The sequence below is a fragment of the Pectinophora gossypiella genome, chromosome Z (genome assembly GCF_024362695.1).
Source record: "Pectinophora gossypiella chromosome Z, ilPecGoss1.1, whole genome shotgun sequence".
NCBI classification, from domain to species: Eukaryota; Metazoa; Arthropoda; class Insecta; order Lepidoptera; family Gelechiidae; genus Pectinophora; species Pectinophora gossypiella.
Window position 1 is genome coordinate 24,833,093 of NC_065433.1, and position 19,725 is coordinate 24,852,817.

Sequence of the window (19,725 nt, forward strand, 5' to 3'; positions counted from 1 at the left end):
AAGTCCTATGGTGCAGCAACTGTTCTGACTGATCTACGCTGGCGACGCATTGACGCCCCGCTTGGGAGCGTAACATCCACAACCCTCACTATCCCGTCCGCACCCGGGTGAAGAGTTGCCACTCTGCCTAAAGGCCAGCTGCCCCGAGGTAAATTGGGGTCTGTAATCTAGACGACGTCTCCCACCTTCAAATTGATATTTTGCTTTGTCGCTGGTCGTTCATCTTCTTATGAGATCGAAATCGTCGAGTCGAGAGCCCAGCAAAGAGGTATTTGAAGATGAAGTGAAAAGGTGTTAACGATTCTATATTGTCAGGGTCAGAAGACACGTAGGTGAGCGGGCATGAATTAATGAGCGCCTCCGCTTCCAATAACAAAGTAAAGAGGATGTCTTCACTCGGAGCTACACCAAAAACATTCCCGAGCTACGGCCTTTATAGCATATCTACACTTCAGAATGTAGAAACGATGCTTTATTTCGTTTAAAATTAGTTCTTGATTGGCATGACCGGCTTTTTCATGGAAGTGACGGAGAATAAGGCGAACGGCAGGATGGGCATGACCGGCTTTTTCATGGAAGTGACGGAGAATAAGGCGAACGGCAGGATGACGCCATCCTGCCGCTGCGAGCTCCGCGCGCAGGTCACTCTCTTCGGCCCTCTGCTCCTGCTCGTGAAACGCTTTTAAACGTTCGAGTTGGCGCCGTTCGAACTGCGCTTCAACTGCGAGCTTCGGGCGGCGATGGAAGCCGTAGAGCAGCGTAAAGCGATCGAGCGCGGTGCTCCTTCTGAGACTTGAATAGGCTCAACTAGGAGTTCGGAAGCGGGGTTACCTGTGGCGGATACAGGGGGTGCGCTGCCCGAAGGCTGCGAAGCACCCGCCGGGCCCCGATGGACGGTGTCCGAACCCTTCATACTTCGAGTTATCACCATAATCACTACGCCGATAAAAAACCAAAGGAATCGAAGGACCAAAAAATGTAAGCGACAAGAGCACCGCAAAAAAGAAAAACAGCAAACAACACACGTATAAAAACATAAAATTAAAAATGAAATTTCATGATAGGCCGGAGACCAGCCAGTCGCTGCCCAACTAAAGAGTTTGCGACAGTGTGTTTATTTATCAAATATTTCCCTCATCAATGTTGCAGAGATGTTTTAGCCTTTATTCAACAAAGTTCCTCAACTTGATGTCTCGAATGAAGAAAAACTTCGATGAAGCTTGACTTATTTATTTTAATACTCAAATAAAAAACTGTAACAAAATATGATAAACTCGTAAAACTTAAACTTCGCTAAAAATAAAGATGATCGATGAGAGCTTCTGATAAAGGGGATATGGCTAAAGGTATTGGCACTTACCCCATACGGACAGGTGATTATTTAATCATATTAAATGTTTATCCTGAGGCATGGGTTAACGGAGAAACACTCTAGAATATGGAATATGCACTAATATGAACTGAACTCGGAAGCTGATATTTTTTGGCATGTCAACAAATGACGGGGTATAAGTGACGGGGAACACAAAATTTTAAAGGTATGGGAATTTTGAAAGCGTTGTTGTCAGCGAGGCAACCAGCCAGAACGTTAAGTTTGTGGCCAGGAGAGGTGCCGACCAGAGAGGTTGACTTCGCATCGTTACAAAGTTACATTTTGATCGTCAATTTTGATATACTTAAAAATATTTTTGTCGAAGTCTAGTCTTAAAACCTTTATTACCTAGGACAAGTACCTGCAAGAAAATCTTCTGCACAAGGAGGATATTAGTTATTTACCGCACAGCATCCGCACACTTATATTACAGACAGTTATTACCTATTTAGTTGGAGGTGCTCTCAAAAATGTCAAATCTGGATCATCCCATAGACCCCATTTTTAAGCACTTTTCAAGCTCTTCTCACGCGAAATGTTTATAACTTAGGTCATGTTGAATTGATTTGTCTACTTAATGTTTTTCTGTCACGATATTTTTGACCAAAGACTCGTTTTCAGACTTTGCCAAAAACAGATGCCATCAACCGCAGTTAGCCATTTGGTTGCGTCAACCTGTAATATATATAGTTCTTCTCTCTAATTCAAATTCAAAATATTTATTTTCAGACTATCCTAATGCGTCACGATCTTCTTTGGACAAAGTTTTATTTTGCAAGAGTTGTGATTTTCGCAGAATTTCCAGTCTTTATCGCTATAATCTATTTCCGTTTGCCATAAGTCTGCGATAGAAGAGTACTTATTTTGCGTCTCGCGTCTCTCAATCTTTTGTTTTCGTTTTCAGTTTCAGGCCGTTTCATGAATGCTTGGTTTGGGCTAAGCAATAACATAATTTGGCACACATAGGTTTGTTGTTATTTAGTATTGAAAGACAGTATGTGTGGGTGGTAGGTTACCACTACTCCAGTTTATTATGCAAAGCTCGACGTGTGAGAAGTCTGTGTAATATTCCTCGTAAGAATCACAATTAGCATACACAATAAATATACAAGCGTACACTACGAAGGAGTAAAGGAATTTAAATAAACAGAAACTAAAGTATTTATAACACCAGCACAGGATAATTAAAAATCAACCAAAATATCTGAACATAAAAGAAAGAAAATTACGACAGACAGGAAAAACCACGGATGTATAATATGTTAAAGTAGGTAAAAATGAATCATGAATCAATCAATGACCAGTCAGTGTTACAAATATAGCATACTAAAAAGAAAATTCACATCGTGTCAAATGTTTACTATTATTTCCGGAGGGTGTTCGATCAAACGGTGCCATCTCGAAATGTAAGTGAATGTATACAGATGAGCAAGCAAACTGGAACTCGATGTGAGTCCCTACTTGTTGGGTATCCAATCGAATTGAATTCGTAAATGGACGGGTTCTTATGCAAATATTTTTTCCTCAGTCAACAAGTCTAAAAGGTTTCATAAGGATAATGAATTTTGGGGGGAATAACAGTATTTTCCCCTTTTTTCCCATTCCCTTAATTGTCAGTGCCCAACTGCGAATAGTTGACCAGTGGGGAGTCCCTAATGCTGAACCAATCTGTTTAGATGGGAAGATGACATTATTTCCTACTGCTCAATTCGGTGTGCTTAACAAAATTAAAATAGAAATATTTTATTGAAACTTCATACGTCCACAAAAGGAGAGCCGATCGTCAAAAAATTAAAACTGTGTTATGAAGTCATGTATACAACATCTTTATTTAGTTGTCCAGATTTATACGTATACCTAACATTCAATGTGAACTTATAACAAATTGTAGCTGAAAAGGAGGTGTAGAGTGCATGAGAAAGATCCTAAGATTTTTTCTCAGGAATGTGTTCAGGGTGTCTAGGGAGTTAACATACTAAGAGCCGGAGTTAAGGTCCCATTTTTAGGTGTTTCGCTAATATCTCAAAAACGGTGCAGGGAGAAAAAACTTCACTCATTGAATGAAAGCTCATAAAATTTTTAGTATCTAACAGAACATTCTTTCTGACATACTTCATATTATTAATTCATATCAATAAATATTTTGAAATTGCCATTCACAACACCAGCACTAAGTATGTTTATCAGAAAGTTGAGCCGCTCGGAAGAAAACTGATCATTTAGTTTTCTAACCAAACAACTAAATAGTTGAGCCGTTCGGAAGAAAAATAGTTGTACAGTTTCTAGTTGATCCGTTTAGTTGGTCGCAGTGGAAAAAGGGTTTAAATCACGGGAAATTATTAAATTGTTAAGTAGGCACACAAAACAAATGACAAATACCATAAAAAAGAAAAACAAACAACAATCAGCATACCGACTGTCGCGCAGACAATGCAAGACTAGTCAGTGTCACAATAAATAAAAGCTCCAAGGAGATACGATACTTACATAAACATATTAGTATAACGAGTGAGTGTAGCCTACAAAGTTTTTAAACATAAAGTAGTTGAGGTAGTAGAACGTCCTTTACTATCCCTGAAGGTAAACCGGTCAATTAGATTAGAAATGTAAATGTAAATCATAAAAATTGAAGCACTCTTTACACACGATTGATTTGATCGTCTAAACAAAAACAATAAAAAAGCTATAAAATCGACTACCTATATTAAAATGATAAATAATTCATTGGCATAACCAGATTGACTAGAAAATAATGATTTGTGTCACGTTTTAAGAAAGATGAATCGAGTATGTATATCTTATATAATAAGTTTAAGGAAAACCCTTAAATAATCACGTAGGGACGAAGTTCGCTCTCCAAATGGGTCGGATAGTTTTTGACCGAACGTCCTAAAGGAGATCATGATTTATATGGATCAGGGGCGTCCACCACAGGTGCGAGCACCACTGGAGGCGTAAGCCACGAACCCAGAATAAAGCGTGCGTAATTTAATTTTTGTTATTTACCGCAAAGTGTCTTGTCTAGTGTAAAGACACTAGGCTAGACGCTAAATAAAACCGTAAGAACGGAAAGCCGTTCTTACGGTTTTATTTAGCTTGTCCCGTATATTTGTTTGTTTGATTGTATGCTACTAAACTTGCGAAAAACGATCTTGAAATAGCGTTCTAAAAGATAGATAGACATCGTTATTTGGTGATTGTAGGCTGGTACTAACTAAGAGTAATATAATAATATTATCATTGAAGATTCAGTCCAACAAGGACGATACCGAACAATGTGGACTGTATGTGATATGGGCGTTTAATCAGTGACTCATACACAACATTTTAAAGTCACAACTCCAGAGTTGATGTCACAACACCAGTGAGTGGTTAATGTGATGGTCTTTGAATTAATAATTGTGTCAGAAATATTAAAATTCCTCGTCTTCTGTCGTCTGGGTTGTGAGGTCAATGATTAAACTCATCAACCTTGGTGTCAGGTTTACTACGGATCCGCCATAGACCCCTTATACGGGTCATATAAATACAATTATACTTAGGTCGAGGAAGAGGCAATTTAGGCTGATGTAGATAAATACTTAAGTACGTTAATCGTAGCCGGGACCGACTGCTTCATGTGCCTTTCAAAGCACGGATCCCTTTCGGTCCATCTAGTCCACTCTATCAAAATGTCCACCGTATCAAAATGTCCATTGTATCATAATGACCACTTCAAGATGTCCTGTTAGTCAAAAAGACCACTGTATCAAAAAGACCACTGTATCAAAATGTTCACTGTATCAAAATGTTCACTGTATCAATTTGCCCACTGCATCAAATTGTCCACTGTATCCGAAGGGAACGTTTACTCTATCAAAATTTGTTATTCGTTTATACAAAAAAAAACATTAAACATGCAACATTTAAGAAACATTTATTAACTTAAACGACTCAAAATTAACACAAGAACATTACTCATTTTACACTTAACCTTAAGGATTCAAAATTAACACAAGAACCTTACTCATTTTACACTTAACCTTAAGGTTTCAAAATTAACACAAGAACCTTACTCATTTTACACTTAACTTTTTAACAAATAAAAGACTATCGGAGATTGATTTTACAAAAAACAAGTAGGTATAGTACAAGAGATAGCGATACCCTGTTTGATTCTGGGATGCGACCCTGATTAACGCAAGATGACATAAACTTAACATTTCAGTCTTAAATAGATAATTTTCCTTAAGAACTGTAAGGGTAACACAACTTCTGACTGTAACTTGGTTAAATATCTCTTATATTTTTTGTCGAAATATATATCTCTGATTCGCCTATTCTTTTTCGGCGGATTAAACAAAATGTATTTAATTTTATAATCGTAGTGTACAGATTCGTGTAACAAACATTTAATAAAGTAAAATAAATTGGGAGATTTTGATATTCTCGAGTTTAGCCTTCTGTGCCAACCCTCAAGCGAGTTAGTTGTACGGTGGTCATCATATGCAGAAGATACTATGTCAGTTAATAAAGGATACCACTGCCTATTAAAATATGCTTTGAAATTGTTCATTTCCGATATCTCCGGTGCAATTTGTACTATTGATGACCAACCTTCTTGTATGTAATTTGTTGGGAGAAGCGGCAATAGGGAACACAAATTTGTAATATTTCTTCCTTCTCTGGTATCATCTAAACCCAATTCTCTGCTTTTTTTAATTATCGCCTCATTGTAGTGATGAAAACAGCCTGAAATGCTTGCATTCGGAAACACATTTCGAACAGCATTTATTTGCGCCCTTTCATAGTCACATTTATAAGTATTTATGTTTAAATGTAATTTTTCTTTTAGCAAAATAAAAAATCGAGTGTATGTTTCTTCAGTCTTCGATGGTAGTAAACCGTAAATTACAGGGAAGACATTTATGGACTTTTCTGAAGATTTTATATCTAAGTGAACTGAAAATAACTGAAAAAATGGCTTCGGGCACGCTTTGAATGTGCCATCTCCATAGAAAGATTTGTTATTGGCATTTTTAATAATTTTACGGCAAAGAAGAGAAGAAAATATCAAAATTTTGTTAGTTGTACCATCTTCGAGCACAAAAAAATCATTAGCAAATGTTTTTGATATCTGTACGTCTTCTAAATTTTCGAATCGTAGCTTATCTGATTGACAAAAACGTTTGCGTATTCTATACAGAGTATTCTTTACTGACTCGAATGGCGGTATTTCTCGTATATAATTGCGCCCCTTCTTTCTCAGCGGTTCAAACATATCCTCGAATATTTTTTGAATCGGTGCTAAGTTTTGACAGACCATTTTTTTACACAATGCGAGAACCTCGGCCACTTCACATTTAATTATATTTGCACTACATCCGTGACTTTTTTCACGTAGCACCTTCACTTTTCTTGCATCTACTGTTATAGTAGCCAAACATGAATCTCTATTCACACATCTCCATAATGTGGAATCGTCGCGATTTTTTCGGTGTAAGTTGTACTTAAAGCCGCAACGAAGCAGCGTTTCGCCCCCTTTTTGGTTTTCAATAATTTTAAAACACGCCATGCCAAAGTAGGTAATAAATATTATTGCAATTCTATTGTAATTACTTAATATGGAAATCTAGTTAATGTCAATGAAATACCTATGACATGCGTCATTACGATAAAATAATAATTTATCCTCTTTGTACGTGACTTAAGGAGTTTGGATTGTCCAGTAAAAACCTTTTTGTCTCAGAATAAAAAACATAGCTTAAAAATACGCTTTCCGGGGGTTTCTAAGAACTTTGTAACCGAAAGACGAAGAAAGAAAAAGATTATCCGTAAATCGGTATTTTAGACATAAAGATGAGTTTGTTTATTTTAAATATTGAAAATATTTTCGTTTGTTTTTAACGATATTCATTTGTTTTTAACGATATTCATTTGTTTTCAACAATTTTCACTGGTATCAGAAAAGTGGTCGCTTTGGGAAATGGCCGGGTTAGTAAATGAAGATTTAAGAAAGAGACGAGTTAGAAAAGTCACAAGTTTGAAAAAATGACAAAGTCGTCCTGAAAATCGCTTGCACCATTTTTTTCAAGCACTTTGGATGATCGATCACTTTCTGATAGTCTTTTGTTTTGCCGTCTTTCATTTGTTTTGTCAGCGTTCATTTGTTTGAATTTAAAAATCTCGAACTCGTAGACATAACACTGTTGACATTTTGTAAAACTGGGCATTTTGACACTGTGGACATGTTGTAAGACTGGGCATTTTGACACTGTGGACATGTTGTAAGACTGGGCATTTTGACACTGTGGACTTTATGATACAATGGACATTTTGATACGGTGGACATTTTGATAGAGTGGACTAGATGGACCGAAAGGCACGGATCATCTTCCTTTCGGACTATTGGGTGGTCAGCCTGCAATCTCCTAATCAAACTAATTGATTTTTGTGCTGTCCCCACTGGAATTTGAACTAAAGGGATTCCATGTACTAATCAGAAATCAGAATCATTTATTCAACGCAATTATCATGGATAAATTTGTTGAAGGTCAATGTAACATTTTTGAATTTACGTCATTTCGCAAGGTGTCTTGGCTGAGGAGAAGAAATGACAAGAAACTGCAACAGCAACACATCTTTTAAATCAATGAGGGTATACATGCGAGTTATTTATAATAACTAGAGGAACACATTCAATACCAGACATTTTTATTATTTAGGTAATCATTAATCTTATAATAAGCTTTTTTTACATAAAGTAAGGTTCACATGAGTTTTAAATTAATTTTCTGACAAATTTAAAATATTTGTATTATAGTATGAGTCCGTGACTATCTATTGTCATCACTTTGTGTTATTTACCCATTAAGTCTATTTTCTTTTTTTTACAGCATCTGTAGCCAGGATAACGAAGTTTTTGGGCAGCACTGGCACACCCATTATTACCACTGGAGGGTTTACTTTCGACTTCGTGCTGCCTAAGCAGACTTGCGATGATGAGTTCTACATGCTCGTGCGTGCTGGACCGCTAGGTTTCAAGGACATGGCCTACTTCATCATCAGTCTGATGCGGAAGTGAGTACAGTACCGGCTATTAAGGATTTGACTATTGGCTATGTATTTGTCTTTATGTGCTTCAATTACGGGGTTCTTGAATCGGTAATTTAAGTCTTGTTGATAGTTTTTAAATGCTTTGCACAAACAAAAAAACAGGGTACGGTTTAAGAGACCAATGCAGACTAATACTTGTAGATGTTTGCACGGGCGGGCGTGATGCTATTTTCACCAATACGGCAATGTGTGATATTCGATCTTATAATGGAATTCAGATGTGAGTGCTGTGTGATATATTTTATATGGTAAATGTAAATATTTATAGGTGGTAGGTACTTAATATAGTATATTCTACTTCATGAACTTATTTATGTAGGTAGTTCTTTTTAATTATTTAATATGTTAGAATGCACTAACCCGCTACTATTATATTTGTACAAAATTTTCCTGTACCCAAAGGTTGCCTGAAAGAAATTGCTGCATGAGCAAAAAGCCGACTGTAGTGATTTTCTGTATATGCTGTCCTTATTTCTGTATTTTGTTTCCATTGTGCTCAATAAAGTATTTTATCTATCTACATTTAGGTTAAAGGCACGTAAAGTTGGTAGAAAACTTTGTGGAGAAAAGATTTGTGAAGTTTAGAAATGGTTAACTTGCAATTTAGTTGCTTGTGATGGGGTAACTACAACTCTGGTACCAGGGTTGATGAGGCCCTTAACCTATTACATAAAATATACCACTTCCCAACCTGATAATGTTGCGTTAAAACACTAGGTTATCCAATTTAGTGAGGACTGTACTCATATGACGAACCAACTGAATGGGAGGTTGGGTAGGTATCAATCAATGTCTGTTAGGGATATCAAATAATGACATTACAATATATTGTTACAAACTATTACATAAATACGCTAAGTTATAAAAGTCGAGCAGGAATAATACAATATGCTCGTAATTATGGTTTGTTTTGTCTATTTCTGTCAGTCAGAGTAATGTGATGGCTTGCTTAATTGCGTTTAGACGCAGTTGATCTAATTCGCATTAATATTTTTTTTTCAAGCATTTTTTATATGGATTGTAGATTAATTAGTTTTTTAATCCAACAAATTGTGCACGCCAGGAATAGTAATTATTATAATACATAATATATGACCATGTAAATGTTTATGTATTCATAGTTGTCAGTTGTCACTTGGATTGTCATTCGAAAAGTCGCTCTTCTGAGAGAAACATGTATTGAATACGAGTTCCGGTGAGGTCTATCCCTCAATCAGCGCTTATCGCTATCGACCCACTAGGGTCGATTAATTCTTTCAAATATTTTTCCTCTCAGACGACGCACTGAGCCGAGGTTCGCGCCCAACTGGGCACCTGGGCCTGTTGTCTTAAACGTTGTACCGGGTGAGAGTCTTCAGCACTCCCCATTTGTCTGGCCAAGTAGTTAATGCCATCTGCGGCAAGTCTACAATTAGTCACGTCAAAAAAAAAAAAGGTGAGGTCTAAATACTCGGTCTGTTTTGAGTAGCTTAGAATTCACGTATTTTTTACGAAATTTATTTGCTAAACAGTTCAGATCTCCAAGAAAAGTTAGCTTTACGTATCCAAAGACAACATCTGCAATATTTTTCTCAGTAACTACTTGATAAGCTCTCATCTCCGGATTCATCTTCGTTCTCTGTAATAAAACACCTTTGTGGTGAAAAATTCCATTAGATACTTTGGCACTAACACAGTTGGCTCCATCATTTATACCTATCACGTTGGTCTAACCGAAAAGTGAAACGTAGGTAATATGCGATGGATGTTGACTAGATTGAATATAAGCTGTAGGTAGCTGTGCAAGTCAAGTCAGCATAAGGTTACGTACTTAAGCATTATGATGCCAAGTACTTAGGTATACTAAAAAGTGTTGTTTTCTGACATTATATGATTCTCCACTCTTGTACTCTTAACTCTTATAGAAAGCAAAAAAATAATATACAAGCCCCTTATTTTATGGTTAATTCATTTTCTTATGTCAACCTTCGTGTAAAGAGTAAAAATTCTACATAGTCATAGACTGAACCCAAGTCCTTCCTCGGTCCTGCCTGCGCCATCTTTTCTTGATCAGTCGTCTTTAGCACATTTGTACATAAAAACGAAAGCGCTGTAAAGTGAATAGTAACAGCTGCGAATGCGCCCATGTCCATCGCATTGCAAAATATGCCAATGATAGGAACTGTGTCAATTTTGCACCAGATCGATCAGCGTGTACGGCAAGCATGAGAAATCCTCTTTAGGCATTGTTAATTAAGGACCCCTTGTTGTGAGTGCATACATCGATAACGCAAATAATAAAGAGCAAAAATCCATACGTGCTGAATCTAGAACTAAATTTTATGAATACAAGAAAAAACAAAAATATGTCGTATCAAAAAAGAATAATATATCAATAAGTTCGCTCCAAGGAACCCGTCGTTAACACTCCAAAAAAATCAGATATCTTTTTTTTTAGTTTTCTTTTGAGTTTATGTTGCTCAAAAGAGCGTTATAAAGTCTAGGCCAACAATACATAGTTCCGGAAAAAATCCTCTAAATTAATAGTGTACGAAGAACCGATAAGATATAGAGAAAAATATAACAATAAATAGGGATCAAAACTTACGCAATCCACGTAAAAATAACACATTCGTTTATCTGTCGAGTGTCACTCAACGTGTTTGGAAATAATACAATATGTCGCATTAACGCCAGGGTAGCTTTTTGGCTTATCTCTTTAACATGGTTAGACCAGTGAAGTGAACGGTTTAAGGTCCGTCACTTACAGGATTATGAAACTAATGTTTATAATTATAAATGTTAAATCCACACAGGAGACTGTAAATCCACACAGATGATACAAAGATCAAACTATGCTTGTTTTTCCGCTTTTATACATTTCTTTTTTGTAACGGAGTAGGGGTTGTGCTAAGACAAAAGAAAAATCTTGCAAAAGGCACGAAAATACTTTTCATTTAGATTTATAAATGATATATTACATGCAAATGTAGAGATAATGTATTGCTTTTCCATCTCTTTGTTGTATGACATAGCTATTTCGTTTCTCCCGATGATTTTCGCCTCGCTGGTTCGAAAATGATCGTCCCTATGCAACTCACGAAAGCGTGACGTCTCTCTTCTTTGAGAAAAGTGTAGTAATATAAAGAGACGAGAATACAAAACAGAAAAGGAAACGGGATGCAACCAGCGAACACTAATTATAGTGTTATAGTTGGCTTCACAAACAGAAGACTTTATTTTCTTGTTTAATGTCCTCATTATGTTTGAGAACAAAAATAACATTGTCTGCAATCATATTGCAGTCAAATTAAGTGCGGTCTGTCTTCGGGGACATGATGCCCTCTACAAAGGCACTTTTTCTTCAAGAAGAGAAAATGATAGAATAGAATACAATGTCATATTATGAAAATAAAACTGGCTAGTGAGTTCGATCCAAGGAGTCCGTCGCTATTAATTGTAATAGCGGAGAAATAAGGCATACACATTGGTGTATGCCTTATTTCTATACATATCACATGTCGGATCATGAGTTCGAGTATTCCGGTCACTTGGAGATCAAATTATCCGGGTAAGAACCCACAGCGCTACCCATTTGTCCGGCCAATTTGTACAATAAGTCACGTCAAAGAAAAAAGATAAAGTGATAAGTAAAGTTGATGTTAAAAAGTACAGTTCCAGCTTTTAGCAAGTGATTATCCGTATATGGAATGATAAGTCTAATTGTGACAGCCCAACAACACATAACTTATCCTTGTGCATTTCCTATTTCAATCTTGACTAACTGAAAGTTAATTCTAGTTGGGCCTGTTGTTTTGTAAGCATTAATAAACTTCGACTGTAAAACTTTTGTAAACGGTCCTCTGCAGTCATTTCTTTATAATTATGCTGTTGATTATAAAAGTTCAATGTCATATTTTGCGGCTTTCTATATTGTGTCTTATAATATTGTCGTGAAAATTATTTTTGGACATGGTGCATACAAAACAGATGTTTTATTTATCAGTAAAAGCGTCATACGTCAATTCTGCCACAGCGCTGTGCATATTGTAGTAGGTTGTAATTGCAAAGACATGGATGTTTTCAATTTCCTGAACCAAGAGTGTCTTGCTCCGACATTTTCCGACGGCACTCTGACATTAAACATCTTGACAGCAGACAATTTTTTTTTAATTGAATTTTAAACATTATTTTTATTTCATAAATATCTGTGGCACAATTTCTTTAAAAACAATCTGAATTACAAACATAGAGCAACACGCTCTTCACAGACGAACACGAAGAATTATGCTCTAACTCTTCCACTTCTCAATGATAAGTGTTGGGAATCTTGCTAAGGTTTTTATATGAATTAAACCAAGAAGTACGGCAGACTATGTAATCAAGTACATGTTACAGTGCTTAATGACTAAGAGGACCATAATCCTTGTAATAATGAGACAAATCGGCGACAAGCGACGGCTTTGCATTATGAAGGCATCAGGCGCTTGAACATGCCCCCGGGCGTTGAAAGACGATGGCTTTCAACCAGAACCACAATTCACAGGCAGAGGGCAAATCTTGCTGAAAGATCTTCTTATAACTCCTGCAGATGTCTTGAGATCGGCAACACGAACAATTCCGTCAGGGCCAGGATGCACGTCAATGACTCTGCCCAGCCTCCACTTTAACGGTGGGAGGTTTTCCTCTTTCACCACAACCAAAGTGCCCAGCTTCAGAGAATCCTTGCAAGAACGCCACTTCATTCGCTGTTGCAATTCTGCAACAAACTCCTTACTCCAACGAGTCCAAAAGTGTTGGCGAAGTTGTTCGATTCGATGAAAACGCGTTAACTGACGAATGGATTGATGCTGAAGATCTCGCTCTGGTATAGCTGTAAGCGGTCGTCCAATAATGAAGTGACCAGGGGTTAGCGGCGTGCAGTCTGCTGGGTCGGACGAAAGCGGTGTTAATGGCCGGGAATTTAATATCGCTTCAATTTGCGTAAGCGTAGTGCTAAGTTCTTCAAATGTTAGGTTACAATTCCCCAGCACTCTTTGTAAATGATATTTTGTCGATTTGACACCCGCCTCCCAAATACCACCAAAATGAGGCGTGTACGCAGGAATAAAGTGGAAGTTAATACTGTCATTTGCCATACCTTCGCTCAAAGAACTGCAGTTGCTTTTAAGAAATTTAGAAATGTCATTATGAGCTCCAACAAATGAAGTGCCATTATCGGAAAAAATATCTATAGGTTTACCCCTTCGCGATATAAACCGACGCAGTGCCAGTAAATAACAATTACTTGTTAAATCTCCGACGAGTTCTAAGTGTATTGCCTTTGTGGTAAGGCATATAAAGACCGCGATGTATGTTTTGACTAATTTACATCCTCGACCTTGACGAGAAGCACACATGATAGGGCCAGCATAGTCGACACCTACGTGTTCAAAAGGACTCCCACCTGGAAGGAGACGCTGCTGAGGTAAGTTACCCATTAAGGGTGTTACTATTTTGCCCTTCATGCGCGTACAACGTACGCACTTATGGTAGCACGCCTTCGCCAAATTTCTACCACCTATAGGCCAGTATTTCTCCCTAATAGAGGCCAGCAATAACTGTGGACCGGCATGCATCAATTTTTTATGCTCATGGTCAAATAATAATTTAGAAAATATGTGTGTGGACTGTATAAGAATTGGGTGCCTTTTGTTATATGGAAAATTGGAATTATCCAGGCGACCCCCAACGCGCATTATATTGTCGTCGTCTAAATAGACATTGAATTTATGAAGAGAACTTTTCTTAGAGATTTCCTTCTTATTTAAAAGTGATCGATATTCGGTAAATGATTCGTCTTGAACCTTTTTTATGATTGTATTCAATGAATTTCGTAACTCGTATTCCTCTAGGTGATTTGCTTGAACTGGATTATTTCGACAACATTTAATAAATCGAAGAGCATAAGCCACTGAACGAATAAGACGCAAATAATTTGAAAAGCGGTTAAATTCAATTAAACCATTTTTATTTTTAACTTGATCCGTAATATTCAGAGAAACCTCTGAACGAGTTTCGGGTAATGGTCCATTTAATTGAGGCTGAGGGGGACATTCAATTGGATGTTTATGTAAATAATTAGGGCCGCTCCACCAGAGGCTAGATGAAGGCAGAGCACTAATATCCACACCACGAGATAATAGGTCTGCTGAATTTCTTTCGGTTGGGACGTGTCTCCATGTACAGTTGCCCGCCTTTTCTAGAATTTCAGCTACTCTGTTGCGAACAAATGGCTGAAGTCTAAAAGGCACCATCTGCAACCATCCCAACACTATGGTGGAATCGGTCCAAAAGTAGACCTGTTTGAATTTTAGTCTTAGTGAGTCAATGACCCTCTCATAGAGACGAGCTGCAGCTACAGCGCCGCACAATTCCAGCCTTGGAATTGTGGTAGGCTTGAGTGGCGCTACCCGACTCTTAGCCATCAACAGACGTACGGTGACTTCTCCATTGTCATTGACACTCCGGATATAAACGCAGGCGCCATACGCGCGTTCAGACGCGTCCATAAACAGATGTAATTCCAAAGTCTGAAAATGATCACAAAGTACATGTCTTGGAACGCGTATGTTATTTAAAAGTGGTAATGATTTGATGAGATCATTCCAACGTTTATATATGTCGGGAGTTAGAGGTTCATCCCATGAAAGCTTTGCTAACCACAATTTTTGAAGTAGCACCTTCATGCGAATAATACATGGTGCCAAAAGACCAAGAGGATCAAAAATCCTTGAAATGACTGAAAGTAAATCCCGCTTGGTATTTCCGGCAGAAGCAAGTGAATCAATCGGGAAACAGAGTTCATCGGAAGTTGGAAGCCAACCTAAACCTAGTAACTTATTAGGCGTATCAGATCCCATGTCTAAATTGAAAGATGTGTCAGACGTGTCTGATACTAAGTTAGGTATATTCGATACCCACTTTCGCAACGGCATGCAAGCGGCTGCAAGTGCCTCAGTGACCTCCCTGTGAATAAATTTGATCTCATCTATGGTATCTCCTCCTGTGAGTAAATCGTCGACATAAAAGTCGTGTTTAATAATTTTCGCAATTTTTTCATTCTCACAGTCGAGGCCCACTTGCTTGATACAACGTGTCGCGAGAAAGGGTGCACTAGCCGTTCCGTAAGTGACGGTGTTTAATTGATATACTTTAACAGGTTCACAAATACTATCACGCCAGAGTATCTGCTGCAGATATCTGTCAAATGGGTGAACAACAATCTGTCGGTACATTTTCTCGACATCGGCTGATAAAACAAACTTGTGTTGCCGAAATCTGAGAAGTATTGACAGAAGATCATCTTGAACCGTCGGTCCAACCATCTGGATATCATTGAAGGAAATTCCTGATGATGAAGGACTGCTAGCATTGTAAACTACCCGTAGCTTTGTTGTGCTACTAGCCTCTCGCAAAACTCCATGATGGGGCATAAAATACACAGGACGATCCGATTCTACACTCTGACATTCGGTCATATGACCTAGTGATTGATATTCAGTCATAAAGTCTTGGTACAAATGACCAAGCTCCGGATTCTTACTCAACCTGCGCTCCACAGAGAATAAACATTGCTTTGCTCTTGCGAAAGAATCTCCCAGCACGTCTGGATTTTGCTTTAGTGGAATTTGAACGCAGAAGCGACCATCATCGAGACGGGTCGTATTTTGAGAAAAGTGATTTTCACAGAACATTTCATCTGGTGAATAATGAGAAGATTTAGAACTTATCTCCTCTAACTGCCAAAAACGAGTTAAATTATTTTGAATGTCGTGAATTTCACTATTTGAATTCAAATTAGTGTTTACTAAATGACACCGTAAATCATTAACCAGCAAATTTGTATGACGACTGGGTACAGGACCTGAAATAATCCAGCCTAATTGGGTTTCATAAAGTATAGGCTTTGCAGTACCTAATTTTATTCGCTGCGATCCCAGTAGATCCCAAAAGAGATCAGCTCCAATTAATAAATCGACGTCTGAGGGTTTATAAAACATAGAATCCGCTAAGCAAATGTTAGATGGAATCTTCAGATCGGTAATATCAATTTCGCAGCCTGGAACATTATTAGCAATTGATGGCAAAACATAACAAGCAATATTGGATGAAAAGCTGCCATTAAGAGAGCTCATCCTTACACTACATGTTTTACCTACGTGTGAAATAACGTTATTAATGCCCAGAATCGATCTGTCGATCTCAGCAGTCGGTAAATTTAATTTGCGACAAGCATTTTCCGTAATAAGACATGAAGTGCTTCCGCTGTCTAATACGGCACGAACAACATATTCGTGATTTTCACAATCATATAATTTAACCAAAGCAGTTGATAACAACACATCCTGTTGTCCGTGATTGCTAGCTGAATTAACATTAGCAGACAAAGCTACGCTGATGTCTTTAGAAGCGGGCGTGGACACAGAAGCAGAAGTCGAAGCTACACTATTGTTCACATTGTGCGGTTTATTTTCAGATAAGTTAGTAGCACTCCTAATAAATTCAGTCACGTGAATAAGCGTGTTGTGACGTCGTTTACATATCTTACACCCTGGTTTTTTGCATTGGTTAGCATAATGACCCGTCCGAAAGCAATTGTGACAAACTTTGTAATTAGCTATCAACTTAAGCCGAGTTTCATTGCTCATTGCCAGAAATTGAGAACATTGATTTAAATTATGATTACCTTTGCACTGTGGACATAACATATTTGAAGATGAGTTTGTTTTAAAATTGTCAGAGCTTGGAACAGAAACCATAGCTTTAAGCTTTGAATTATTAGATTTACTGTTTAATTGATTTGTACGTGTTGATTCTAAAGTTTCAAGTAGGTCGGCGTGAGAACGCAAGAATTTCATGAAACTATCAAATGTAGGTGAAATATCCTTGTCTAATTGACCTTTGAACTCTTCCCACTCACGGTAGGTTTTCTGATCTAATTTTTGGGCAAAAATATATATAATGAGTGTATCCCAGTGCTTAACTGGCTGATCCAACAATTCTAATGCTCTCAGATTTTTATTTATTTGATCAATCATACGTTTTAATACTACGGAAGACTCCCTTGTAATATAATCCATATTAAATAACGCGGCTACATGATTCTGAATTAACAAACGTTTGTTGTTAAATCGTTCACATAAAATATCCCAAGCTACTGTATAGTTTTTAGCAGAGAACTCAATCGCTTGTATTACTACAGCAGCGGATCCCTCCAAGGAAGTTCTTAAATAATGGAATTTATTTATGTCACTTATCGTGTCATTGCAGTGGATGAGACTAGTGAAGGTGTCGTGGAACTCAAGCCAATTATCGTATGACCCGCTAAACTTTGGCAACTGTATCGTCGGTAATTTAACGAAATTATGTTGATTAGCGGAATTACTGGCACAGCTGTCCTTTTCAGCTATTGGTTTGTTATAGTGACACAATATGTCCTGGGCACGTACTAAAGCCTTGTAATATTGTGACTCAAATTCTGCACGTTCAACAAACTGCGCTTCTGCGCTTTCAACAACACATTCCAATTGTAATTGCACCGTGTCATATTGGTCATATAACTGTTCGATCTTACCAATGCGTAACTGCAGTTCTCGTGCGTCGGCAACAGACAATGGACCCCTTTCACATAATGACTGCAAATAATTATTGAAGACAGTAATTCGACCCTTAAAACTGCCCCTTTTTTTAATTAGTTCTTTCTCATCGGTCATTTTGGGAGATCGGATGACTTCGACCTGAAATGTTTACAATTATAACATGTAAATACACTAATTACACTGTATACTTATGTGAAAATGGAAGAAAGTTGATCATGAAACAATTGTAAGTAATAAACAACAGATTCACAAACGTTGTTTACGCGCAACGTCCTTAATATCTATTACGGACAGTATATAATCAAATTACGCAATAGATTGCAATTTTCGTTTTAACTTCAAGTTAATAACAATAAGGAGATGCTTGACAACAAATTTATATGTAAATAATTACGATTAACTTATGTTTTACAAGTTAAATCTTGTCTAGAACAATATAGCACTAGATACCTATTAAACGACGTAATAACGTGAATAATTCGTTTAATTAAGTTAAAATAATGTAGCATTCAATGCTTACTGTACCGAAATAGATACATTTTAACTTATTTACTGAAAAACATAACAATAATTGGCAAAATTATTCACAATGCAATAAGTATCTTAAGTTAACTCAATACACAGAAAGTATTTACTAACCTTATCGATAGTAATCCTATTTAGACACTATATACTACCTGTTTTGAGTGCTGGGCTATAGTTTTATAATGAATTCTAGACTTAACACTGCTTATTTTATGTACTCGAACCGCATTCCACGTTATAGATCATAACCTCCAATCCCGTGTGAATCTTCTATTGACTTTAATTTCACTAATTCTTAATACTTCTTCAAAATAACAACTGGTCCTTATTATCTTCGTATCCGGCTCGATCTTGGGCCAAATGTTGGGAATCTTGCTAAGGTTTTTATATGAATTAAACCAAGAAGTACGGCAGACTATGTAATCAAGTACATGTTACAGTGCTTAATGACTAAGAGGACCATAATCCTTGTAATAATGAGACAAATCGGCGACAAGCGACGGCTTTGCATTATGAAGGCATCAGGCGCTTGAACAATAAGATTATATTCTACTAGATACTCTTTTCAATCTAATGATTGAGAAGTAGATGAGTTAGGGGTCGGATCACCGTAGGTAAAGTTATATAGCCACTACAGATCGTTTGGTAAAGGCCCTTGGTCGCGTACGGCCAAGTGCCGTGCCGTGTATGTATCATCTAATAAAATAATATTATATAACGGTTTACGATTGCCAGACTGAGCGGTAGGTACCTATTAAAGGTATTGAGTAGCGTTTCCGCAATACGAAAATCAAAAAGTAATTGAATCCGAATTATTTTAAAATTATCCTTGGATCTGCCAGCTGCAGTTTTTGATAGCATGGATTGATTCTCGGAAGCTTCTATCCAAAATAATTGCATCATTTTCTTGTAATAAATAATGTATTGGAGTTCTCGTCTTGCATTATTTGCCTCATTATTCGAGCATCTGAAGTAGTAGCACTGCAACCTTTTAAAATTTAAACTATACCTACCATAAGAAATATTTTTGTTTATGTAAGTTGGGTGTCTTCTCCTGGAATAAGTTTTTTTTACTTTTTTTAAATATAAACATATACATGTTTCATCAAAGTA

General features: G+C 37.2%; 1 protein-coding gene across 2 annotated transcripts in view; it reads left to right on the plus strand.

Moving 5' to 3' along the window:
• LOC126380289 (atrial natriuretic peptide receptor 1) overlaps window positions 1-19,725 on the plus strand; it is a 206,382-nt gene that overhangs the window by 74,722 nt on the left and 111,935 nt on the right. For both annotated transcript variants that reach the window (XM_050029595.1, XM_050029597.1), the window contains one exon: window positions 8,248-8,431. In XM_050029595.1, coding sequence (XP_049885552.1) covers window positions 8,248-8,431 — 184 coding nt within the window. The remainder of the gene's footprint in view (window positions 1-8,247; window positions 8,432-19,725) is intronic.